General features: G+C 41.8%; 2 protein-coding genes and 1 long non-coding RNA gene across 3 annotated transcripts; 2 read left to right on the top strand and 1 right to left on the bottom strand.

Annotated features, from left to right (window-relative positions):
• Positions 1–11364, top strand: bcl2l12 (BCL2 like 12). Its single transcript, XM_079520154.1, has 8 exons — positions 1–448; positions 3502–3694; positions 4129–4330; positions 5613–5889; positions 6363–6515; positions 7120–7190; positions 7507–7770; positions 8101–11364. The coding sequence occupies exons 2-8, from the start codon at positions 3504–3506 to the stop codon at positions 8146–8148; spliced, it is 1206 nt and encodes a 401-aa protein (XP_079376280.1). The 5' UTR covers positions 1–448; positions 3502–3503; the 3' UTR covers positions 8149–11364.
• Positions 11365–11601: 237 nt separating this feature from the next.
• tspan4b (tetraspanin 4b) lies at positions 11602–25577 on the bottom strand. Its single transcript, XM_079520598.1, has 8 exons — positions 25204–25577; positions 22464–22533; positions 20755–20946; positions 19927–20001; positions 16457–16552; positions 15513–15626; positions 14652–14735; positions 11602–13437 (listed from the first exon to the last, which is right to left on the bottom strand). Exons 2-8 carry the CDS (start codon positions 22530–22532, stop codon positions 13369–13371), a joined length of 699 nt encoding a protein of 232 aa, XP_079376724.1. The 5' UTR covers position 22533; positions 25204–25577; the 3' UTR covers positions 11602–13368.
• On the top strand, positions 21325–23326 carry LOC306936937. Its single transcript, XR_013791571.1, has 3 exons — positions 21325–21399; positions 22456–22493; positions 23214–23326. It is a non-coding gene; the product is annotated as an uncharacterized lncRNA (long non-coding RNA).
• Positions 25578–26081: the final 504 nt, after the last annotated feature.

Genomic DNA, 26081 nt, shown 5'->3' with positions numbered 1-26081 from the left:
ACAAGTTATTAATCTCCCTTTAAAACACGGACAACCGCTCTAACTGGAATGTGGAGGTTGCTTGCTGTAACACGTAGAGCATTAACGACCGGCCGGCAGCACCATGTCCTTTCATAAAGTTACTCGAACTTTATCAAAACTTTACCTGCTGGACATCTTGGTTAGCTAGCCAAGCTACGTTAGCTAGCGTAGCCCACCCCCGGCAATGTAATTCCGTGTCTGTCCGTCGGCGTTTAAAAGCTGACTGACGACTCGGAAGTTAAAGGGCTGCATTCATTCGTGTTATTTATCTGTAGATACATACAGTACATACAGTGTCGTGTTGTTTATAGATCCAGTCAGTGCGTGTTTAGGTGTTCATGCAAACAGCCGTGATGAAAGAAGTTCCTCGGTGAAGTTTGGAGAGCAGTGATTCATTGAGTCCTGCGCGGGCACACAGCAGCAGCAGGTGACAACAATTCAACTTTTATTGTTTCATTAATGTACAAGTCCAGTTAGTTTGATTTACCATTCCTGGTGTAAGTATGTACAGTATGTATGTGCTTGATGTCATGAATGGCGGCAGGTCTTTGATCTTTGGTAACAAATTACATTCAGAATTCAGAATCACACTGCATTACAAATAATTAATTTCAGAAATTCACATGTCTTTCATCTAATTAAATAAGGTGAAACTTTGAAGCTATATAGCAGCAGCTTATGCGAGTGATATCACAGTAAAATCATAATGGGGTGCAATTCTAGCACTGAAACATGACTGTCATAATTATCATGTACGAGCGTCATGTGAACCATGGCTAGGGCAATTCTAACTCTGAGTGTATACTTTGTACAATGTTTGAGTTAAAAATGTCTAAATTAACATTGTGGATTTCACTATATGTGTATCACAAGACTTGTGACATACTGTTGTAGGTGAAGGGTGTGGTTCCTGTAGTAGTGGTTTCTATGGAGCCATACCAGATAACTAACACACACACACACACACACACACACACACACACACACACACACACACACACACACACACACACACACACACACACACACACACACACACACACACACACACACACAATTAGAATTACAATTTAGGCATTTAGCAGACGCTCTTAATCCAGAGCGATTTACATTAAGCAAGAACAAAAGCATGGGAATACATCACATATATAAAAAGCATTTATCAAGAAACATGCGTAAGCTAAGAACGTAGCTAGAACATATCTATATAATGACACTGTACATATAAACTATACATATATACTATACTATGCTGTACATATATACTATGAAGTGCTATGTCTACATACAATGCAATTATTGTGCTGTCTACATAACATGCTATAAATCTGTATCAAATGCTATCTAAGTCTAAAAAGTGCACACACACACACACACACACACACACACACACACACACACACATTCTATCCATGGTAGCCTCAAGGCATGACTTTATTAGCCTGTCTGGGGCATGTTATCAAACATGTTGCACGGTTGCACCTACCAAAGTTCGTGGGAGTTTTCCCTTCCAAAATCCAGTCCCCAACACTGTAGTGGTATGCTGTGATTCCAGTGTATTTTAGTTGTAATTAATTAGACTTGAGTTTGTGTAGTGAAAACCTTAGTGTGTAAGTACACACACATGAAACATCAGCACTCAGCCTACCTGGCAAGGTCCCAAATGTTATCTGGAGCGTTAGGCATGCCGTGAGTCTAGATACATTATGTGTGAAATGTTGACCAACTGGATCGTCGAGGAGTATTTTTTGTGTGTTGCTTTCACTTCACCTGGCTGGCTGTGCCATTATGTGGGATATATCTTTGTGTCAGCTTATCACTATGATACTGTGATTTAAATCAGGCTTTCCCAAACCATATCAGCCCGAGACCCAAAAGAGAAATATGGTGTCTTTCCAGGGCCCAAACTTAAAATAGATACATTGTGAATTAATCACTCAAGCCCTATTTCAAAAAGAGTGAAAATTGCAAGTGTCCCATTGTGTGTTCTAAGCTTGTAGCTATTTTTTTTATACATTTCTGAAAAGAGAGGGAGCTTGTGGGAAACTTAAAGAAAAAGATTGCACACATAAAAACGCGTACGCACCGCAACCTAGAATGGGTCATGACTGTTGTGTGACCTTTATGTTTGGGATACAGTCACTGATTGAAATTAACCCCAGATTGCAAGTGGATAGCTGCTGAACGGATCAGTCAAAAATGAATCGCCACATCCTTCCTTCACAGTCACACAGCTCATTTCTAAAGGGAAATCTATTGAATGTGAATTTGCAGTATATTTTTATGTCTAGTCTAGTGTCTCTCAGCCAGTGACTGTGTTTACATTGAGGTAGGTATATTCCACTTAGAATGACTGCTCATTTAGAAAAAAAATATGCTCATGTAAACAAACGCCTCAATTGGAATACAATATTCCACTCCGGTCTGATCCAAATATATTCATTCGGGTTTGAGTCGGGACCTAAAAGTGGGCTGTATTGTAATTGAGTAATCTGTTAAAGGTTCATTAGTTGAGTCACAAAGCAATTGCAAAACTGTCGCTCTGGATTAAGAGCGTCTGCTAAATGCCTAAATTGTAAATTGTTGTAATGAGTCTGTTTTTGTTTGTCACTGTAATGGCAGAAAATAGCCTAGGCCCACTCACTCATTCCCTCACCCTGCTCCCCTGCACCGGCAGCCATGGCCCGTCGCACCAACCCCTGCCTTTTTCTCTCTCTCTACATACACACACTCCCATCTCTCCAGACACTGCAGCCCCTCCCTACTGAAATGCCTTCGCCATATACTCCTTCCCTCTGAGTGTCACGGCCCGTTTTCCCTGCACTCTCTCCTTCCCGACCCAGTTCTTCTAAACTCACTTGCCCCTTCATCGAAAGCACCTGTGGGATTGCTCAACAAAACCGCTAATCTGTATTATGTCTCTGTCCCTCTCCGAGTTGAACGGAGTTCAGAAGTGCATTGGGGACAGATGATGAGCAAGAACAACGGAAGCCGTTGGAGGGTGACAGGGTCTGGGCTGGAGATGCCAGGGGAGGGGGTCAGGAGGGTGAACAACAAAGAGTTGTGGGCAAGGGGGCCGATACGTCCGGCAAAATGCGACCGGGCACAGACGGTAACAAACCCGCTAGGATGGTAAAATCCAGACCTGAAAAGATAATTGGTGCCAAAAGTGTCATTAAAAAAAAGATGAAAGGTGCAGCTAGAACACAGGTGGCCAGTTTGCGTGACAAACTGTCTAAAAAGGCTTGCATTTGTACAGAGTCATTCGCTATCCTGTCTGCTGCCGGAGGCTTTATAAACGTCTACTAGGCTATTCCGTCAAGCACATTCCATCATGACATTTTAGCGCATTTACATTTCCAATGTCCAGTGTCTCAGGAGATGGAGTGACTGGCTGCGACCCGGAAATTACACTTTGTGTTTTTCAGAAATAAATTAGGTTGGTGCTTCACTGTGTCACTCTGTGTTCCTCTCCTTCAGCCATGTCAGAAGAAACCACAGATCGCCCCACCTCTGTCTCTTCTATGTCCTCGGTCTCATCAATCTCCCTGGTGGAGATCAAGGCCGAAACCCGGCTGGTGCTCAAAGCCTTCATCTGGAAGAGCCTATCTATCCCCTTGGAGGAGAGACCTGGAAGGGTTGGAGGCACCTACAAAGATCCCCACAAATATAGGTACATTCACCAGATATATCCTGACTCATCTCTTCAACCTAAATTGCATCTAAAAACTTTTTGGAAATGGCTGATCTACAAGCGTGTGACGCGTTGTACGTTTGTAGATCTGCTATTTTTGGAAATGTTTTGAAAATGTATACTATGAATCTTTTTCAACATGGAAGATTGTGATAATTATCCAAAATAATTGTCATTAGCTCAAATAATTGCGATTATGTAATTATTGTGACAGGCCTATCTATCACATCCATTTTTATTTGAAAAGATCCAAATTTAACTTCAATCAGATGTCATCAAACTAACACAAGCAAAGCTAAAACCTTGACTTATCTCTCTCATATGTCATTAACATCACTTCCCTCTGCTTTGACATAATGGTGCATCTCAAGTTGGCACCTAATTCTTGTGCCTTTATACTTCCCACATCACAGACGAAATTCTCAGGATGAGGGCGACGGCTCGGCGGACGAGAGGAAGAGCACCATCAAGAAGCGGATCAAGCGTATTCCAACAGCCGTACGCCGCCCTGTCAAAGATGGCGACCTCCCTCAGTCCTCAAACAGCACCCTGGAGAGAGATGGACAGCAGAACGGCGTCAGCCCTGCTGTGCAGCATATCAGGGATCAACTCGATGTAAGGATGACGTTTCTTTTCCAATGTTTCTTATTGAGGTGCTGACATTTCACATTTATTCAGTTGTAGTATACAGTTTGAAAACTTAACTTGATAGAACCACCCATTTTTTTGAGTGGTGCAGCCACTCCATTGCCCAGCAATGTGTGTCCCTGGCTGGCTGGGTCCATCCGAGCACCGAAATAGTGTTTATTTTCACCACCAAGTGTCACTGTTGCGCAGCACACACACACACACACACACACGCACACGCACGTACCGCGACAGTCACAAACACATCCCTCAAAGCTGGACTATTTCTGTGAGATATTGCAACACCTACAGTGTTAACTAGAAAGGTCGCAATTTTAAGTCGCAATTTTAAAAAATTGCAAAGTGTGGTTGCCGCAGTGGCTTAGATATGCCCCTCCCACTGATATTGCCAGCCAATTACAATGTCGCGTCACCCCTGCGATCATGCGTAAGTAATTCGGAGGGGATTTATCCCCCCAAAAATCATTTTTCTGCAAGAAACGGTTAACTTTTTCGCATTTGCGGTGCCCCCTATGGATGAAAATGGGATCGCTTTTGGCTTTTGGTTGATTAAACCACCCGCGACATCTGATTCAAATTTGGGATGGATTGGACATTCCGTTCGTGTTCGGACGACGATTAAGGCCGAACGATACGGACAATTTTTTAAAATTAAAACGCGGTCCGATAGGTCCAGAGATCATGTGTACCGATTTCTGTGAGATTTGGACACAATCTGTAGAATCAGAAAATAAAAGTGTGTTTTGAAGAAAATTCAAAATGGCGGAAAATCTATCCTGACACAAATGGGCGTGCCCTATATGGGGAGATGCGTCATGACCCAATGAATCCAGGGCAAAAATTTTGCCCTGGATTCCAGGGTAAAATACACAAATTATATTTGTATTTGAGTTATAAGCCAAAACATAAAGTGGGCTTCCCCATTATAAGTCTATGGAGAACTAATTAATTAATCATCAATTAAACTATACAACGGATCTCTTAGCAAAATACAAGCACATGATTCCCGATGAAGCCGGTCGATTTGACATATGGCTCGAGTGTGTGCGGCAAAAACTGTGGGAGGAGTAGTGTGCCAAAGTATCCAAATTTACAAAAACAATAGTCTGGTTGCCCTGTTAGGGGCTGTCTTTGTGTTCCAGCCTTTCATGCTGTTGATTATGAAGGAAATTCTCAAAGTGAGCTTTTGAGCAGTTGTATTTTTAGCATAATTTTGAACTGTAAACGATGTTGTCGTTTCCATTCGCAGGGCGACTTCCTGTCTCCATCCTCGACATCGTCAGAGGAAGACGGCGGCAAGGAACAGAAGAAGGTGAAGAAGAAGAAGAAGAAGCTGCGGAAGCAGATCTCTGACTTCTTCAAGATCAAGTCGAAGGACAAAGACAAGAAGGAGGACAAAGACAAGAAAGAGGACAAAGACAAGAAGGAGGACAAAGAGAAAGAAGATGGCCGTCCTCAGAGGCCCACATCGCTGGATATACCCAAGAGAGAAGTCCCAGAGCCCGCCAAGTCCCCCGTCTCTCCCAGTGAGTGATCTCCATCGTCTTATGATAGAAACTAGGGCTGCAACAGTCAATCGAAATGAGCGATTCAATAACTATCAGAACTTATCCATTTTAATAATTCAAAAAAATATAATCGTACAACAAAGTAGAGGTCTTCACGGTCTACCATAGCCCAAAATAACGGAAAATGCCCAAGACCCGTACTGATTGTTTGTGCTCTTGTTTATAATGGCCATTGGCCACTCAGGCCTCATGTCACCTCATGTCTGTATATCATTGTGTGTGTATAAGACCAGTAGCGCTGATCAGGAGAGAAAAGCATGAAATGCTGTGTGATGACTTTGTACGTATGTAATCGCGCTGCTCGAACAATCTATATTTGAATGTAGCTTAAGGTTACTTGCACGGCGTCGAAGTCTTTCTTTATTCAGATGTATCAAATCTCTCCTTGTTTGTCAAGTGCTGATATGAAGGTGTATTGTCGTGCTTTGTAGATCACCCTCCAGAGTTCTACGAGGAGGTGGCAGAGAGGCTGGACAAGCTGGCCAAGAGGTCCCACAGTATGAAGAGTATAAAGAGACCCAGTCCCGCACCCTGCACACTGCCAAGTCAGCCCAAGCCTGCACCCTCTGACAAACCTCCACCTGGTGAGCACGCACGCACGCACGCACGCACGCACGCACGCACGCACGCCTATGTACTTTGACAACACACACTTCACAAAAGACATGACTTAAGTATTGCATGTATATGTATTGCAATACAAACACAAGATGAATCCCATAAAATATTTTCTTGCATTTGCGGACAGTGTGCAGGAGTTTTTTCTTTCAGTACGTTTGGGCCATTGTTCGGTCTTCTCCTACGCACCTGTCATCTTTGTAGATGTGCAAAAGACTTGATTTTTTTATAAGCAGCGTACAAACATACAGTTGCACAAACGTCAATGTTCATTAGGGATGCTCCGATCCGTATTTTTGGGGTGGATACTAGTCACTGATTCTTTTCCTCAGGATTGATTGGATGATACTGAAAACAACAGTATCTGTACTGGTTAAAATTGTCTTTTTACCCATGTCTTTGCATAGACATGTGGTTTGGCCCATCATTCCTTAAACTCTAGAATAGTCTGCTTATTATAAGACATTTTTAAATATTGGTAGTTGCGGGTTAATGCTATTTTCAAATAGCCTGGTTTTTCTCACAAAATCTGGCAACACTACCTATAACTGTAACTTCATTCTCCAACAGCTGACAAGGAGGCAGTGTTACAGAAGCTGATCCAGGTACTGTCCATGGAGGCGGACGCCATCAACAAGAAGGTATGTACAATGTACATTCTACTTTGTTGACTGATATCTCGTCATTCACTGACGGGCAATGGTCCCCCTACCGTGCACTGCTCAGGAATGTGCCGCGCAGAGCACATCTATGTAGCGCATATTAACACCAGATATATTTGTGTATTGCAGTTGCAGATTATTTTGTGTTATGCCTATCTCCGCTTGGCATAGAGTATATATAGGTCTTCATTTACACACATGCACGTGATCGGTCGGCTGTCGTCCAATCAAATGCACCTGTATGCGTTGCTTTTGTCTTACCCAACAGCCTATCCTCTCGTCCCTCTTTCATCAGATCCAGTCAGATCAATTCCTGAGATCATCACTGACCCGTCTCTCCTACCCGTCCTTCGCCAAGCTCCTGGACACCTTCGCCAGCAGCGAGGTGGCCACGCCTCCACCCACGCCGGCACCGGCCAGTCCCACGCTGCGGCGCGTGGCCATCACCATGGAAGTGTCACGGCGCGTGGTGACAGCCACAGGCACCCAGCGCATGCAGGGATACGCTGAGCGCTACATGGAGACCTTTGCACCATGGGTGAAGAAACAAGGAGGATGGGTGAGCGATGTTATTAAGAACCTATTTCTTATGCCTATTTTGGGCATGTCATTATGAAGTTGGGTTTACGTGGTTAATGATAATCCAGTTCATTCTTGTGTTGTCTTACACTGGATTTTGTCCTCTTGGACATTGGGAATATTTTTATATATGTGTCTTATGCACATCGGTCCATCCATATGTGTATATTTTCCTATTTGTATTTATTACTTCTAATATATGTTGGTCATTAGAGATCCACATTCCCCAGATTACATTGACCCTTTTATATCAATCATCCAGTATCATTATCCTAGTTTATTCCTTTATTCCTTTATTGTTTGTGTGCAGGAGAACATCGTAGTTTTAGAAGAGGCTGTGGAGTTGGAGTATGACTGAACATGAAGAGCCTTCATGCCGCTTGGACGATCACTTCCGCCACTCAGGTTTAAATAGTAATGTAACACACTTTCAGCCCCTCCCCCGCCTACTGTATAGAAAATAAGCCAAAGTGGAGGGGTATGAAGCAAGTGACACTGTAATGCTTTGGTGACACATTGGGTGCACTCAACTCCTAGACATAAACATTCCATGACTAGCTGTTGCCGGGGCTCATTCAGATTTTAGTCAGTAACCAGCTACAACTACAGTTTGGGCTCTCGATCAGGAGACGACAGATTGGAATCCTAATGTGTGCTGACTGCTTTTCACATACACCCGATTATCACAGCACGCCTGGTCGTGGTCCGCCCTGTCTGACTTGGAGTTTGACTAGCAGTGCCTAAACAAGTGCACCCATGTGACTATCGCCGTCGTCATGTTTTTCCAGGTGATAAAGGTGTACAGCAGAGTGAACGTTTCAATCTGCACCACTGACACTACATGAGATGATGTCTGTATTTATTATTGGAAATATCAAATTCATGACGAGGAACGAAATGAAAGGGATAATAACGATGAGCTGTGTGGTTATGGAAATAGTATGTATGATATGGAAGCTAATTATCCAGATTCAAGTTATTTTTCTATAACCACATCTCTCAGAGTTCATTGTCTGCTTATACCATGACCACTAGCATTTGAAATATAAGCAGTGTTTATTCATATTCTGGGGCAATATGCTCTTTACACTTTGTTGGCACTATATTATAACATTAAAAAAAATGTTACCTTACTTCTCCAGCAAGTAGGAGAAGCCCTAGTTACGACGTTATAATTAGTACCAACTGACAGTCAATAATTGTCCCATCTTTTACAGAAATATTCAAAACGTATATCAACACATACATTTTATATTACACCCCAAACCTTTGAACGTTATATTGAAATAGATGGATAGATTGCTGCTAATATTAGCTTCAATATTTTATTTAATTATGCATAATTAATTTCAAATGTAAGAGCAAGGCAATGTAAATTATGCAGCCACCTGAAAATAAGCACAATCAACAGCCAATCAGAATCGAGTATTCTCTACGGGCATGGTATAAGAGGCATAATATGTTTACAGTAAAGACATGAATTAGTGTTTCCTCTTAAGGTCTTCCTGGATTAAATAGCCAGGGTCACTATGACACAAGTCTCAAAGAAACCTAACTTCTTAAAGGGATGTTTATATTTAAGTATTTGTGAGGTATTTCAGGGTTTTATGGAGTTTATCCGATTAATCCTGAACTGGGAGTCCTTTCTGTTCACCCAAATAAGTTATTTTGACTTGTGTTTGAAACATTGGGGACTAGCGATACATGATTGATTAGGACTTCAACTAATGTTTAGAAACCCTGGGTTGTAATGTTTGTTTATGTTTTATAGATCAATCTATCCTTTTTTCTTTTATTTTTTTTTGCAATGCATTGTTTGTAAATCTGCTAAGAGATTTGTTGTAGAGGGAAAAGGGAGGGGTCCAATTACAGACCCCTGGGAGACCCCGGCCCGGACGGACAAACAAAATATATAACGTAACCGCAGGGTTTCTAGACTTTTGGCTGTACTAAAAGCTGGATCTTGGACACAAATGGACAATTAAATCAGTGACATAAAAATCTATAAATGAAGGTACCATTTCAAACTTTGATCTTTTAGCTAATGTTATAGGTGACAAATCACCTATAACATACAGTATAATCATCTTTAAATTGGCACCCTTTCCTCTGTGGTTACCGTGATGTTTCCAGGGAATTGTCTTTATTTCCTTTGGATTGCACAAAACAAAATTGATGCGTCAATTGCACCCAGTACAGTTTTTGGGGGAACACGGGTTAAAGTTTTCCGTCCCCAGGACGGATTTCCGTCTTGAGGACTTCATATAGGCTGTATACAAATACAGTATTTTCCTAGTATGCACCTTGGCCATGTAGTAATCTACAGAAAGATCTAACATTTATATCCAGTGATATATTTGAGGACTTCATGAAGAATGTGATGATGGAGGAAGCTGGATTGAACAGCTGTTCTTTTATTTTATTGTGGATATTTTGTATACAACATGTGTTGCTTTTGATCATGTGTTATTTAATTTTTTACGGCTGCTGCCTTGGCCAGGTCTATTGCAAAACAGTTCTCATTAGGACTTCCTGGTCAAAATAATTGTATAGTAAAGTTAAAGAATGTATGTCAAAACCCACCATTATTATTAATAGCCTTACATTTAAGTTGGGTTTTTTTGCGCTGACCACTTACATGTTTCAAATGTTAAAGCCTAATTTATACTTGGTTGAAAAGACAAGTGTCACACAAAGGTAAACTGGATATCCTCAGGTAGCAATGTTAGCAATATTTAGGATGGCTGCAAGACTACTTGCTGTCGGGACCCATTTTTATGTTTCATGAGTAAATATATTTGTATTTATTTTTTAAATAAAAGCTCTGCTATTTTCATTAGTTTGGGTCCCGGAGAGACATACAACGTCTCTTTGGTCTCGACTCGAGCTAAAAGGTTTGGGAACCAGAACTGATAGTTAAGATGGTCTAAGGGGAAAACTGCCTCCCCCTGGCCAGCCGGGGCGCCTGATGGAGGGGAAAGGAACTGGTTGGAATAACGTGTTCCTTCCACGCGCTATGTCCAACTAGGGAAACTCCCCGTCAGGTGTGAAGGAGTGACTTCGACACTCATGCATGAAGGAAGCATGAGTTCAAGTCCGTTGCTCTCCCCAGGTTGGCGGAGGGTGTGTAGAGCCCACGATCACATTAGATAATTGACACGGGTGAAAAATGGGTTACAAAATCATGGGATTAAAATTAATTTAAAAAAAAAAAGACGTCGAGGGTGTCCACAGCAAATGATTAGGAACTAAATGGATTTTTACGGGTGTGTAACTCAGAGTTGTAACCAAATGGTCCATTTGATTCAATTTATACACGTTTCAGAGTTAGATTAACACTGAGGGTAGATTGGGATCCCAGAGATTAAAAAACCTAAATTGAATCCAATGGGGTCTGTGACCTAATGTTTGCCACTACATCTGTATTTATTTGTTGAAAATCATCATGTATAGAATTTGAGATGTTTTTTTTACTTATTTTATATAAAAGTATTTTAAAGACATTATTTAATGTTGTTTGGTTTCTCTACTACTTTATAGAAATGTCTCAAATATTTACAAATTTTGATAAAAAAAAAAAAAATGACCATATGATGTGAATAACAGTACATTACATTACAGTACAGTACATTACAATCGTCAGTCTTATTTTGATTCTATCCGACGGTGCTTAAATGGAACCAAATAATCCATTTGGTTCTGTTTTTGTACACTCAAGTTACAAATGTGTACATGGATTCTACAATCTACTGTGTATGTACCCCTCAAATGCACTGAATGAATCCCACATTTTAAAGGCTACAATGTTGAGTCCAGATATACAGTATTTTAATATAGTATGTCCCACTAAAGAAGACATCTACAATAACATCTTATAATGGCATTAATACAAGCATGTACTTTTATTTGAACAGGAATCAACTACTACATTCATAACCACAGATGTACATTAATTGTGGTGTATTTGATAAAATATGCACATTCATGTCATCTATCACTCTAAAAGCATAACAAATGACACTGTTTTTGGTAAAGTCCAACAGAAATCATAAAACAAAAATAAGAAAGGCTGCTACACATTCATTTAGGTAATATTTTCTTCGCTGGAGTTGGTGACAGGTATTTCAATATTGACACACATCTGTACATATTTAGAGCCAATTATTTTGTAACCCCTTTCTTCTGCCCAATTTTGTCGTTATGCCAATTAATTCCTCCCCACAAATATTTCTGTAGTGTTACTTCTGTTGTATGATTGTATCCCACTGACTCACCTGTCAGTGAGGGGCCCCCACTAAGAGGACGTAGGGTCTTCGTCTTCGCCCGTAGGAGTGCAATGACCAATATCACCCACCCCGCCTGCCTTCCCTTCCCTCCCCTCCCCTGACAAAGCTGGATGCACCATGGTGGATTCGAACCCACAACCTCTGTGGTGGTCCGCAAGATCTTGTGCCACCTGAGTGCCATTCATCAAGTAAAAACAGATTTTTGTTGAATGCTGTTTTCCTATCTGTAATCTAAAAGGTGCTACAAATACAGTTCCATTTGTAATATGAAAGATTAATGGTGGTTACAGTATGTACACAGTTAAAAATCTGTTAAATTAACATGAATTGGATTTGTCTATGAACAAGCATTGACTAAATCAGACCCTAACAAACTGCTTATGAATTGCACTGTATTGTTTTTAAAGCAGCTGTGATATTTTGTTGTTGCCTCTATAATCCAGATCATTGCTAGTGTTTGTTCAGTAATGGGGTCTCACCGTCTTTCCTTTAGTAAACAGAAATGTCATTTTCAGGTAGTGATACCAATTTCATAGCCTCGGAAACCCAGACGTTTTATACCAATTTCATGGAATCGGGGAAAATAGCCATTCATTAGAAATCATACCCCATACAGGATAAGCAAGTGAAATTGTATGTGATGGACTACATAACTCTCCTTGAATACACATTGCAGAGAAACTAGAGTGGCACAATGTGGCCACAGGTGTGTGCACTGTGCATATTAATACAGGAGTTCTTGTCGGTTGAAAAAAAAACCATTGTGTCAGTTTGGGAGCAGGTGGAAAAAACACATTGTGTACGTTTGGAAAGCAGTGAATCCATGTTTTAGTGCAGTGTTACCTTATTTCTATTCAGTTAAAGCTACTCAAACAAATCTACACAGACCATTTTGTACATCAGGGAAAAACAACTGGAGAGTTTTAAAGCAAACAATCTCTATTTTAGTGCAGTTTATCTTTATAACTTCCCTTTGTTAATTATTCAGGGTTTCAAAAACGATGCAATTTTTCAGACAGAAAACGCTGACATTGTGACCTTTGGTATTACCAATAGGGCAGGGGACAACGGTGACACACGTCCAGTCTCCCACCCAAAGTTCAGAACTGTAAGTGTTTTAACACTAAGGATTTTACCACTGTATCTTAACAGATGCAATCACGAGTCACAACTTGGGATCATGTGTTGAATATTGTGTAGATGATGATTTCAGGCTGTTGATGTTATCTGATCCCAGAGCAGTTCATAATTAGCTTTCCCATTCCAGGAGCCTGTGAGAGTCTGGTTTGGGGTCAGTCCATATACTTCTCAGCACGCAGTATTTGACAGTACATCAACAGAGAGAAAACCAAGGCCAGGAGCTGACAAAGAGAGAAAACGGCAAACACAGGTATGAGAAATTATGACAATAACTTCAAATAAATAGTGGCAGTTGGCGATAGTGGGTATAAAAGAAAAGCTGTTTATTATGCAGATTTCTTCATTTCTTCTACTACTTTTCAGTTATTTTACTTTATTAATTGTTTCTCTTCAGTTATGCCAATTCCCCCCATCCATGTGTACACAACACAACACATACTTTGACAGTACACTGCTGCTAATGCGTACCATTGCTCTGGGGACGGTGTAGTAGAGTAGACAACCGTGTCTCCTCTGATACACATGGAGTCACCGGCTGCTTTATTTATTTCACTGTCACCAGCGTAGTGAGTTTGCTATCCCTCTCAGTTCTGCTCCATACTAACAGGTACCTCGTCCAACCTGTAGGTGTCACTAGTGCAACGACAGAGCTCACCTTCTCCACCTGGCTTCCCACCCACAAACATGGCCAGAACGCCCGGCCACTAGAGACACACAGATCCCCCATTACTATTCATAGTGAACAGATCAACCAAGTATGTTCATATACATAGGAGTAGAGTAGTAATAGATCATCTTTTGTCGTGGAAAGATCAGATTGAACGGTGTGTAAGAAAACAAAGCAAAGAATCTATTTCCTTCGCCGTTTAAGATCTTTTGGTGCTAGTAGATGGATTCCTCTTTCGTTTTTCACTTCTGTGATTGTGAGTTATTCAGTACTGTATATACCAGCTGGTATGGATGTTTGTCTGTAGCCTTAAAGTCACAATTCTCAATATGGAGAGAATATAGTATATGTACTGTATACGTTGCTGCCTTCTGGAAGGAGATGGTGTTCCAGCAATGCATACAATAAGGTCAGACTAAAGACTAAGAGGTCCTTTGTCCATCAGTCGACTTTGAGGCTTAATCAGGATTTGGGCCAGGAGTAGACTGAGCTGTGGACATTGGTCTTGCCTTTATATTATTAAGTATGTAATTGTGTTTTCTTTTCTGTTCTCTGTGTTATGTTAAATGTTTGTATGTGTTTGTACAATGCCGCTTGGTCGCAAGACAAATTTCAGTGCAAACTGAAATATCATTTGCAAGCCAGTCAAAAATATACCCTCCAATCACCAGCAAAACATTGACATTCTACAGAATGCTTCCAGCATGTATATTTAAACACCCAGAACTATTGAATAAAAATAAACTGAAAAAAGTAAAGGTTAACTACCTGCACAATGCCGATACACACTCCAAACACCATCACTGAACGGATGTTGTCTAACAGCCACTGCCGGGCTTTCTGGTAACATGGCTGTAGAGAGAAGGGAGCGGAGACACAGATATTGAGCAACGAGATCGAGTGATAAAAGGAAGCGGTGTTGACAGATGGATGGATAGAGTGAGATATTGTTTTTCCAGGGATGGTTTTGGAAGAGGAGCGTTTGTTTTTGTTAACACATGATTTATACAGCCAGGCGTGCCAGGCCTTAAGACTCGTGAGGCATGCCTAAGTGTGCCACGAGCCCAGTTACTGGCTGTGCCGAACAGCTGATGGCCTCGTGCCTTGAGTCTCGACCGGCGTGTCATCTCGTATTGGCAAACCATGATGGATGGAATCGTTTATGGATTTGACGGAAGAGAGAGAAGGATGGGTTGCAGGGTGTGACAGAAAGAGGGAATTAAAGCTGGATGGGTTGTTAAAGCATGAAGGGTTGGCAGATGAAGTACGACTGGCGGTGTTGCAAGAACATGGCAAAAGAAAAGAACTAGCTAGCATTGTCACAGCGTGATCCATTGCTGACATTCTTTCAACATGTGAATACGCACACACATCTGGAAAAAGTTAACCACTTAAATTAAACCCTATATACTTCATTTGCCACGGTCCCCCATGGGTCTGTACTCTGATCTCCCCCTCACCAAATCTCTTTGAAAAATATAGCCGATCTACACAAGCTCACAATGCGTCGCAATGTGACACGCTGAGAGCTTGTAGATTGTCTATTTAGATTTTCACCGAGTGTTGGACTGTTCTGACTGTTCTGACTGTTTGACCCAGAACACATGTGGCTATAAGCAGCAGACTGACCTCGCTCCATCCATCCACGCAGTGCGTCATCCCGTCAGAACAGCACGATGAGGGTAGCGTGCCGTTCAGCACGTCATACCAATCTGTTTTATCTGACACACCGCAGCATTTGAACTGAGAGGGAGAGACAGACAGAGAGAGATCAAGTCCAGTAGTGTGAAGTAAGTGCATGTACTCAAGTATTGTTCTTAAGTACACATTTGAAATATCTTAACTTTACTGGAGTATTTCCAATTTTCAACACTTTTTACTTTTAATTCTACTCCACTACATCTCAGAAGCAAATTTACTCCACTACAATAATTTGAAAACTGCACTTACTAGTTAGATTATTTTTTACAAAACATACATGCATCATTGAGCTTGTAGATCAACTATTTAAACAAAAAAGTTATACATATTGAACTTGTACTTTCTAAGTACATTTTGGTGCCAATACTTTTGTACCAGCCTTTTACTTGTAACAAAGTATTTCTAGATTGTGGTATTGATACATTTACTTCTACATTTACTTCTACTTCTACGTGAGATTGTAGATCTGCTATATTACGGTAAGTGTGCGACACTGGCGTGCATCTAAGCATAACTCAGGCTTTATTTGATCTAGGATCAGAGAAACTAGCCTGGAAACCAGACAAATGTGCCAGAGTGAACTGATTTTCTCTGTATTAGTCTGATTATGTCAGGCTACAGAGAAACAACCGTGGTTCATCTTTTTATTTCAGATTTCTTATGTTGTCCATCTGGGAACTGAAGCTTGTTCTATAGCTGCACCTGCAGGTTGGATAAATGTTGATGTAAACTGCAGTAACTGAACGTATCTGGACATTTTTACAGTCACATCTCCAATGCAGATGGAACTCATCTGTCGGGTGATGTAAGTGATGCTTAAATCACTTAGCTAGTGTATACTGTATAAGCACCACAGAGGGAGAATTCCTCACCATTCTCTGGACATTGTCCCAGGATTTTGTTAGTCCTTCATCGCTTCTGTAAACCTTCATTCCCTCTTTTAAATCGTTTTGAGCTTTGTCGTCCAGCTGAGAGAAAGAGAAAGTAAGAAAGGCAGACCATTAGGTTATTTGAGGCATGCAGGTTCTGTGTATCATTGACAGTGAATTGTTTAGAATCATCAATTTAAACTCAGTTGATCAACACAATGCATTAATAGCCTTATTATATGAGGATAGCGCACTCCATTCATTCAACTACTATTCAGGTGCTATTTATTCACAAGATGCAATAGGCTATACATACTGTACAGTCAGTGGTGGTAGAGATTCACGTTCCTTTTGACAGTTTAAGATAATTTAATGATAACTGATGAGACCAGACAGGTGTATATTATGTGGACAGCTTGAACTAAAATACATGCATTATGTTAACTTTCTGTCGTTATGAATGCGTAAAGCAGTATATTAACTTTGGCAGAGTTGTACTGAAGGTCTTGCAGTCCTACTAGAAAGTGAAATCATTAAATGATCCAAGTTGTGTTGTCTGAGTGACGCTGATGGGCAATAATACATAGTACAGTAACTGATAATAGCAGTATAGTAGGTTGACGGACGGGGAAGGTAGTTGAGGAGGTATCTAGAGGATTTTTTTGGTCTCTGTCTGTTTTTCCCCAAAGATTATAAGAATTGCTAATCTACAATCTCAGAGCAGCATGCTCAGCCTGATCAGAGCCCTGTTGAATTACATTTTAATTAAAGTTAAATATTTAAAATAATATAAAACGTGGAGAAGATTTGTGCAGGTTCTTCTGTGGCCTACTGGCAGTGTGCACAATAAATGATTGTTCCAGGCAGTTTGTGATATCTGGACTGGAGACACAGATACACAGACCTTCTTCTAAACATGTCTGCCTCCTACAGAGCCATGCCGTAAAAACAAAACTTTGGTTGCTAGTGAAACAAGATGAAATGAGGTGGCTAAGCTTTCTTCTTAGCATCATATGACAAACAGAGCTTCCGTTTGTAGCATTGAAAGATTGTGGAGGAGCTGTCTGGCTTAAGAGGCAAGATCATAATCAGGCTCTAGGTCAAGATGACATAACCAGGTCACATACCAGGAATATACCAGGAACAGAGAGACCAAGAACAAGACATGTTGACGTAGGCAGGGTTTACTCCGCCAGAACGAAGGAGGCTACAAGGCCTCCATGAAGAAATGGAAAATAACAACCTCTGATGCGTGTGTCTGATGAATCCCAAAACATGGAACGTATCATGAGATGTAGCTACAATGTACTGGAGATGTGGGCATGTGGCCTAACCGGATGCTGCTACACTCTTCTGCACCACCCACTGGAAAGACGTGAGAAGCTGGCCGGACATGAGGAAGAAAACCATTTTTATTGAATTCTCCAGCATGAATGGTTGTATGCACTTCTGATATAGTTAAGTTTCACAGACAATATAGTGTGTAGGACTAGGAGAGAAAACAATTGGTGCCGGTCAGCAGCTGTAAGTCATCCATTTTGTTGCTTAGCCAAGCGACTCGACCACTGGAGAAGCAAAATCCAGTGCAGGAAGTGTGATGCGGAAGCCTTGCTTCCTCTAACAAGGATGCATTTTCCCCTGTCTCTTGCCTGGGAGAGCTGGGAGACCATGGCCATGGATTCAGCATTGTAAAGGCTAAGGGACTGGGAGGGCTCAGCATTGTGCGATAGAGCCAGTACTCATAATGTCCCTGATATTCAACAACAGCATATCCTGGAACAGTTGGAATGTCCTGCTCTAACCCTATACTCTCTGAATTTGACAGTAAAAAGCACAGTAACCTTACAGTGGACGTCTGATGTTTCTGGCTGACGCCCAGTTTGAGCTCTTTCATGTGAATCACACAACATGTAGGCCTACTTAAGAGTTTGCAGAGTCAAGGTCAACGTTTCATGAAGTCCCCCCCTAAAAATAGCCTGCACTGGTGCTGTATGAGTGTACAAAATAGAAATCACACTTGTGTGAAGTGAGGGGCGCCCAGAATTTGGGGGGCATGTTGATGTTCTCATGTCATGAAAAATGAAAAGTGTCTTATGTTGTCATTTACTGCCCTAAACAAACAGTAAAGTCCATAGACTTGACTAAATTACATCATAACTACCCTAAACAAACATTAAAATCCATGGACTTGGCTGGCGATGGGGATTTTTGAGGGGCGCTAGCCCCTCCTATATAAGGTTTAATGTTCGTTTTTAGTTCAATGTTTGTTTTAAAAACGCCATTCACAACGAAGAGAAATTAATGTTTGTTTTAGTTCAATGTTTGTTTTAAAAACGCCATTGACAATGAAGGGAAAGTTTACGTCATCTTGTATTGTCCCTAACACAAACATTAAATCCCATTAACAATAAAGAGAATTTAATGTTTGCTTTGACACCGTTTGTTTTACATCATCATTACATCACCTAATCATAGCAACATGAGTTAGACTTTAATATATTAGCGCCCCTCACTTCACACGGGTGTGATTTTTAAGTTCTAAACAGCCTGCCACATGATGTAATTTCGGAAAGCCATGCATTGGAGGGACTAGCGCCCCTCAAAATAGAATGAAAACGCATATTTGCTTTAAAATATGGGTTTGGTAATTTTACGATGGCATAGTCGGGAGATACACAGTATCCATTTGTAACTCTGAGAGGATACAAATGTGTATTTTGTACTAGAGTTGTACCGATACCAATACCAGTATCGGAAAAGCTGTCGATAATGCCTACAATGCTGGTACTGGTACTCCCTGTGGGTGTGTGGAACGCGTGTGTCGCTGGTACTGGTACTCCCTGTGGGTGTGTGGTACTGGTACTCCCTGTGGGTGTGTGGTACTGGTACTCCCTGTGGGTGTGTGGTACTGGTACTCCCTGTGGGTGTGCGGTACTGGTACTCCCTGTGGGTGTGTGGTACTGGTACTCCCTGTGGGTGTGTGGTACTGGTACTCCCTGTGGGTGTGTGGTACTGGTACTCCCTGTGGGTGTGCGGTACTGGTACTCCCTGTGGGTGTGTGGTACTGGTACTCCCTGTGGGTGTGTGGAACGCGTGTTGAATTTGAAGTCGGTGGGGAGAACGGTTCTCGAGTTACAGCCGTACACACGTACTGTACGTACAGACGGACAGACAGAGACATGGTGCATTTATATATAGATGCTTTCTAAATCAGTAGTTTCCACACTTTCAAGATTGAAGATGCTTATCAAGATGCTTTCCCAGTTTGAATGGGTTAACGGCTGCCTCCCAGCCTGTTCTTTCTAATAGTAGAGCAGGAGAGAAAGTTAGCACTGCTACGTGTGATTATGTATTGGTATCGGATGGGTACTCACACGTTGCCTGTATATTGGAATCGGTAAGGCAAGAATGGCATCAGTACAGCGTTCATTTGTACCCTCTCAGAGTTAAATGAATGCAGACGTTGGACTAACCTTGTTGTGGAACAGGTGGATGATCACTGCAAGAGTCACCTCCGTCAGCACCAAGAGCAACAGGATCACAAAGAACTGCAGAGGGAGAGAATGGAAGTGAGTTCCAGCTGTGTGTGTGTGTGTGTGTGTGTGTGTGTGTGTGTGTGTGTGTGTGTGTGTGTGTGTGTGTGTGTGTGTGTGTGTGTGTGTGTGTGTGTGTGTGTGTGTGTGTGTGTGTGTGTGTGTGTGTGTGTGTGTGTGTGTGTGTGTGTGTGTGTGTGTGTGTGTGTGTGTGTGTGTGTGTGTGTGTGTGTGTGTGTGTGTGTGTGTGTGTGTGTGTGTGTGTGTGTGTGTGTGTGTGTGTGTGTACGCTCCGAAAATAGACGACAACCAAGCATGAAATGTCTCGTCTTACTGTAGTTCTACTGGATCTCCTCTCCCTTTTAGTCTAGTTTTTATTTGTTGACGAGACGACATTCAGACATTGTCAATATATAGTTTTAGTCATCATAGCTTAGTTTTTATTTCGTTTTCGTCAGTGAAAAAAGGTAGTCAAGAAACACTTTGTCGTCATAGTTTTACTCCATGAAATTACCACAGATTCAACTCGATGTCTAATATGCTCAATGGCATATTATTGAGGGCCGCTAGCCCCTCCTATGCCAAGCTTTGTGAGCACCCCATAGTAATGATTTGATTGGATGAGCAATGTGTGTACCCCATATTGAGGATTTGATTGGCTGAGCATGGAATGTGATGTATGACGATAAGGGCGCCCCTCTCTTCATACGAGTGTGATTTTTCTATATACAGAATAGAATAACTTTGTTGTGCAGGGATGTCACTCACAGTCATCAGAAGGCACCGCTGCTCCTTCAGAGCGCCGAGGCATCCCAGGAAACCCGTCACCATGGTAACCCCCCCAGCAACCAGCAGCAGATTGGCAGCCGAGAGCGAGGGGAAGGACAGCGGCAGCGAGGAGAACTCCGCCTGCGTGAAGGACAGCCACACCCCTACACCAAATAAGCCACACCCTCCGAGCTGGAGGGTGGAGGAAGGGACGGACAGAGGACCAGAGTTGAGTGTTTTATTAGGAAACCATTAAGCCCGATTTATATTGGCACCGATTTATATTTGTATAAAATCGCACCATCAATTATATATTTCAACCAGTCATCTCTATATTGGGCGTGTCATTATAGGCTAAATGTTTTATTGATTTCCTTATTTTCCACAAATGTTGAAAAATAGCAAAAGTAGCTGTAAATTGACTATTTTCACTATGAATAGAGGTGTGCACTTTGGCTTGCCCATTGGTGTGCCTTTTGCACAAAAGGTTTGAAACTATACTGCCTTAAGCTACTGCACTTTAAATGATCCTTCCAACCATGGCAGAAAGTACTGGATGGGAGGAGGAATGTTTGGCAGAACCTCTGAACTGAAGCTAGGAGTCCAGCGAATGTCCAGTGAAACGGCAAAGGAATCTGATTCCAGGTGAGGCAAATCTCAAGCTGCTGTAACAAGAAGCTATTTTGGCAGTCGCCTTATGCCAAAAGATATACTTCTCATACAAAAAGCAACCCCTGGCGTAAGTCTTGTGTAGAAAATGTGGCAGTGGAGAAGCTATGCTAATTTCTTTCCAAGCTGGATTCCAGGCCCCAAGGTATAATCATCGGCCCCTGTTTGACCTACATAAACAGAACGTTGGCACAGGGGACCACCTAAGCTCATTTCCATATGCTCTTACCAACGAGCACATGTTCACCATTACTGAGCCTGGATTTAACATGCCGCTGTGGCGCCAAACCTTGCTTTAATTCAGTTATACCCCCTTGATCACAGCCTGTTTCACATTGACTTCACAGCCCATTTTGGGTTGGCTTATTCCAGTCTAATTCAGATGCCTGGAACTAGTTTATCTGTGGCAGTATAGAATGTATTGTGCATAATTCAGAGCTTGCTGGTGTGGAAAAGTGCCACACCGAGATTTAGGTCTGTTTTCTACAAAAGCTTGCTCTCAGTTGCATTGGGAATATATAGGATGACATTGAAGCTAATTTAGTGTTGTCTTAAGTAAACAAATCCTTTTAAGTAGTGGTAGCAATAGTACTTGTGTAAAGGTCCACATTGGCAGTATTTGCTTAGCATCAAACACAAAAGTACATATGAATGTCTTTGATACAAAGTATGATGTAGTTGAAACTACAGAAACACTTTAACTGTAAATGGGACTTATTGCCTCGACTCACTTGCTCTGATACTCATCCAAAGTCGGAAGGTTCATTATTTTTATGAAGTGATAAAGGCTTTATAGGCTGTTCTTTGTAACTGTGTGATGTGTAAAGAACAATCTTTAAATGTTTTAAATGCAGCCCAGTCAAAGTAGAAATGGTAGTCAGATGATGTACAGTATGTGTTCCTCAAACCATGCATTTATTTATGTGAACAGTACTTAAAACCATCCGTACAGTACGTATATTGTACATGTATTTAGTTTGCATACTGCCTCTGTAAGATTAGTGGTAAATAAAACCAAAAATGTATTCCCAGATACTGACCCAGAAGATGAGGTTGAAGACAAACATCAGGTATTTGACGCAGCACAGACACTTCCGAGATGCCGACATTCTGTGAGAGAAAGACAGTGAGTGAGCGACCGACCGACCGACCGACCGACAGACAGACAGACAGACAGACAGACAGACAGACAGACAGACAGACAGACAGACAGCAGTAACAGCGGGAGAGAGAGAAATACATTTCATTGTTGGAAAATTACTTCAGTGACTTCAGTGGCGAAACATTTTTATTCACATCCATAGCATTCAGCTATGTGTGTTTCCTGTGTGTTTGTGGGTGCATGAGATGTGGGTTAGTGTGGTGAAATAAGCTGACTGCGGGGGGCGTCTTATGGGTTTGTTGTGGTGTGTCACTGTGGTTAGCATGTGTTTGTTTGCATGTGTTTGCACGCACACACATGTGCATATTTGCATGTTGGTATACATCAGAGGCAACACATTTACAGTACACCGGAAACTGAAAGTAATTAAATAAAAAACTAAACGACCAATATCTAAGACGTAATCATTTTGCAAACAATAGGGGCAGCGTTTGTGTTTGTGTGTGTGTGTGTGTGTGTGTGTGTGTGTGTGTTTTGTACTTTACATTGGTGTGTGTGTGTGTGTGTTTCTTTTGCAAACAATAGGGGCAGCATATAGTGTAGTGTGGTGTACTTTACATTGGTGTGTGTGTTTGTGTCCACAACAACAGCAGCATATTTGCAGCGTAAGCTCATTCTATCATTCCAGGTCCCTGTCTTAACTGCAGAGTCCAGCGACCTGTTCCCACCACAGGAAGTAGAGCTGCTGACAGGAAGGAACCCCCCTCCCTCCCTGGCTGAGAGCTCTTAATTGTGTTAACCACCGCCAGGCTGCGGGGGCCGTTTACCCTGACCAATGGAGGGTCAGAGCTGTGACTCACCACATAGTTTAAGGTATAGCTCACACACCCCCTCCCCACACCCCCACGCACCCCCACACACCACCCCCACCGCAACAAATCTCAAGGAATGCACCCAAGTGGAAAAACATTCATTTTAAGTGCAATACAATTCTGTTGTGTGGTACTTCAAAAGCAAGGTTCTAGTGCTTCGAGAGTTCTTGCTGCAGAACAATGGACTTACTATAACAGAGGAAAATATTGGAAGTAAAGGAGTAAATAATCATCTTATTCCATTTACTGTTATCATGGCCTGCTTATAAAAACACAGTGATGTACTTTAGTCAGTAGAACAAACTATGGCTTTAAAAATGATCATGTGTGTCATTCCTATTGTCTAGGAATGAAGTCTCTATAGTATATATGGACTCTCTTTCAAAGCCAATAACCATGAACCAGAGAATCTACACATGCAGTCACTGGCACAGAAAAAGGATGATTTATATTGTGTTCTTTTGATGCAACATGTTAGCTTGTAGATAAGTATAAATGAACCACATTAACCCTGGTGTCCCTATATATTTTGTGAAAATGAAAATGAAAAAATTGTCAGTTTTATTTACATTTTCACTATTTGTTGTACACCAAAGTACTGTGGCTTCGGTGGTTAAGCTTTGGTTGACAATGCTAAAAATGAGAATCTAAAGTGCATGCTGACAATACCACAAGATGCTACAAAATAACACCATTTATAGATTTTGTTCTTGAAATATTAGCTGTGTGGTTTGACATTCCAAATCTCCCCTGTGTGGTAACATAATAGTGTGTGTGTGTGTGTGTGTGTGTGTGTGTGTGTGTGTGTGTGTGTGTGTGTGTGTGTGTGTGTGTGTGTGTGTGTGTGTGTGTGTGTGTGTGTGTGTGTGTGTGTGTGTGTGTTGGAGGGGGGGTTCCGAGGACCCCTAGGGGTCCTTGAAGGTGTTCCAGGGGGTCCCCAGCTGGATGATTGACAAAACCCTTATGGGTTGGTAACTCAGAGATATGGGGGTCCATGACCTCTGATCCACCAGCAAACTGGGGGGATCATTGAAATTATAATGTCTGAGGAGAACCACTGCTCTTTGGAACAACACCAGATTTGACATCTCAGTGACATCACGCTTTCAAGTCTCTGTTCTGTGGTTTCTGGCTTCTAGGAGAGAAGCGTTCACATGTGTCTAAACTGTAGGGTTCCCAAAGCCTTGCCTTCAAAGAAATATTGTCTGGGATTTATTACTTTATTTAGACGGCTTGGTTGGATGCTCACTTCTGATTGGTCAATCACTGCATTCGTCAGTCTTTTATTTCTCGATAACAGACCTCTGTGCACAATAACAGTCCGTTCACAATCAAGCTCATTTGCAACAACTGTGGCAAGCAACTGTAGAATCTAACATAGCGTTTTCTTTAGCAGAAGCAATGAAATCCATTTTAAATCAATGAAATCATTTAATATACTTTTATTATTTCTTCAGTAGCCGTGTAATAAGTGGGATGGTGTGCAGTTAGGCGGTCATGTTTATGATAAATAAACAACCCATTCAGAGTGATTCCTGCCTCACACTGAAGGGGCTTATTTATAAATATTCACTGCTTTGCTGTCTATTGACCCTTACTATGTGACAGGAGTCATACAAGTAGAAGATGAAAAAAAGTGTGTGTGCGTGTGTGCGCGTGTGCGTGAGTGTGTGAGTGAGTGAGTGAGTGAGTGAGAGAGTGAGAGAGTGAGAGAGTGAGAGAGAGAGAGAGAGAGAGAGAGAGAGAGAGAGAGAGAGAGAGAGAGAGAGAGAGAGAGTTTGTGTGTATTATTCAGAAAAACATTACCTGAAACTGGGATTCAGAGGCCGATTTCAGATGTTTGTGTTCTTCAGTCCACTCTTTATTCAGTCCTAGATCGGTTTGAGTTCTCCCTTATGTTTTTCCACTGCAGGTATTCCTTCAAGACCGGGTCAGATTAATTTTATTCTCCCCCACTCTTATCCCCTTTTGCTTTGCTCTCCCGTCCAGAGTATTGTTCCTGGACTGTTGAATGTCTCTCTCTTTTGCTCTCGTGTAGATTAAAATAAATGGCCTGTCGTTCACTGTTTAACTTGGTTGATAAACGTTCTATGTTTCTGTAGCTATCTAGCTCTCCATCTAGGTTTGTTTATCTTCGCTCCCTTCTGCCTGTTCTCTTATCCCCTGCTAGAGGTCTCTCTCCCTCTCTCTGACTCTCTCTCTCTCTCTCTGACTCTGTCTCTCTCTCTCTCTCTCTCTCTCTCTCTGACTCTGTCTCATGTTCCCTCCCAATTCTTTCCAGATGTCTGTTTTGTTACACCCCCTCCATCTCCCTGCCCCTCCTATTTTGTTCTTGCTCTCTCCAGAGTAGTCATTCTTTATGTGCCCCCCCCATCCTCGTCCCATTATACCCTTTAATCTTCATTCTATTTAATAGTTACAAACTATCTTTTAACCCAGACTTCAGTTTCTCTTGTTCAACTGATGGACTCTCTCTCTCTCTCTCACTCTCTCTCACACACACACACACACACACACACACACACACACACACACACACACACACACACACACACACACACACACACACACACACACACACACACACACACACACACACACACACACACACACAGGGATGCTCAGGGTGACATGTGATTTACGTAACATGTGCTCCACATGACTCATAAGGGTCCATTTGGTTC

Source organism: Electrona antarctica, assembly GCF_951216825.1.
Source record: "Electrona antarctica genome assembly, chromosome: 14".
Lineage (NCBI taxonomy): Eukaryota > Metazoa > Chordata > Actinopteri > Myctophiformes > Myctophidae > Electrona > Electrona antarctica.
Note: the sequence above shows the minus strand (reverse complement) of the source record. Positions and strands in the feature narration are given on the sequence as shown.

Coding starts and splice junctions, on each gene's coding strand:
- bcl2l12 (XM_079520154.1), top strand. CDS start 3,504: ATGTCAGAAGAAACCACAGATCGCCCCACCTCTGTCTCTTCTATGTCC. Junction 3,695..4,128: donor AAAGATCCCCACAAATATAG/GTACATTCACCA, acceptor CCCACATCACAG/ACGAAATTCTCAGGATGAGG. Junction 7,191..7,506: donor CGGACGCCATCAACAAGAAG/GTATGTACAATG, acceptor CTCTTTCATCAG/ATCCAGTCAGATCAATTCCT.
- tspan4b (XM_079520598.1), bottom strand. CDS start 22,532: ATGTCGGCATCTCGGAAGTGTCTGTGCTGCGTCAAATACCTGATGTTT. Junction 20,002..20,754: donor AGCGGTGCCTTCTGATGACT/GTGAGTGACATC, acceptor CTCCCTCTGCAG/TTCTTTGTGATCCTGTTGCT. Junction 13,438..14,651: donor TGTGTATCGGCATTGTGCAG/GTAGTTAACCTT, acceptor TCTCTTTGTCAG/CTCCTGGCCTTGGTTTTCTC.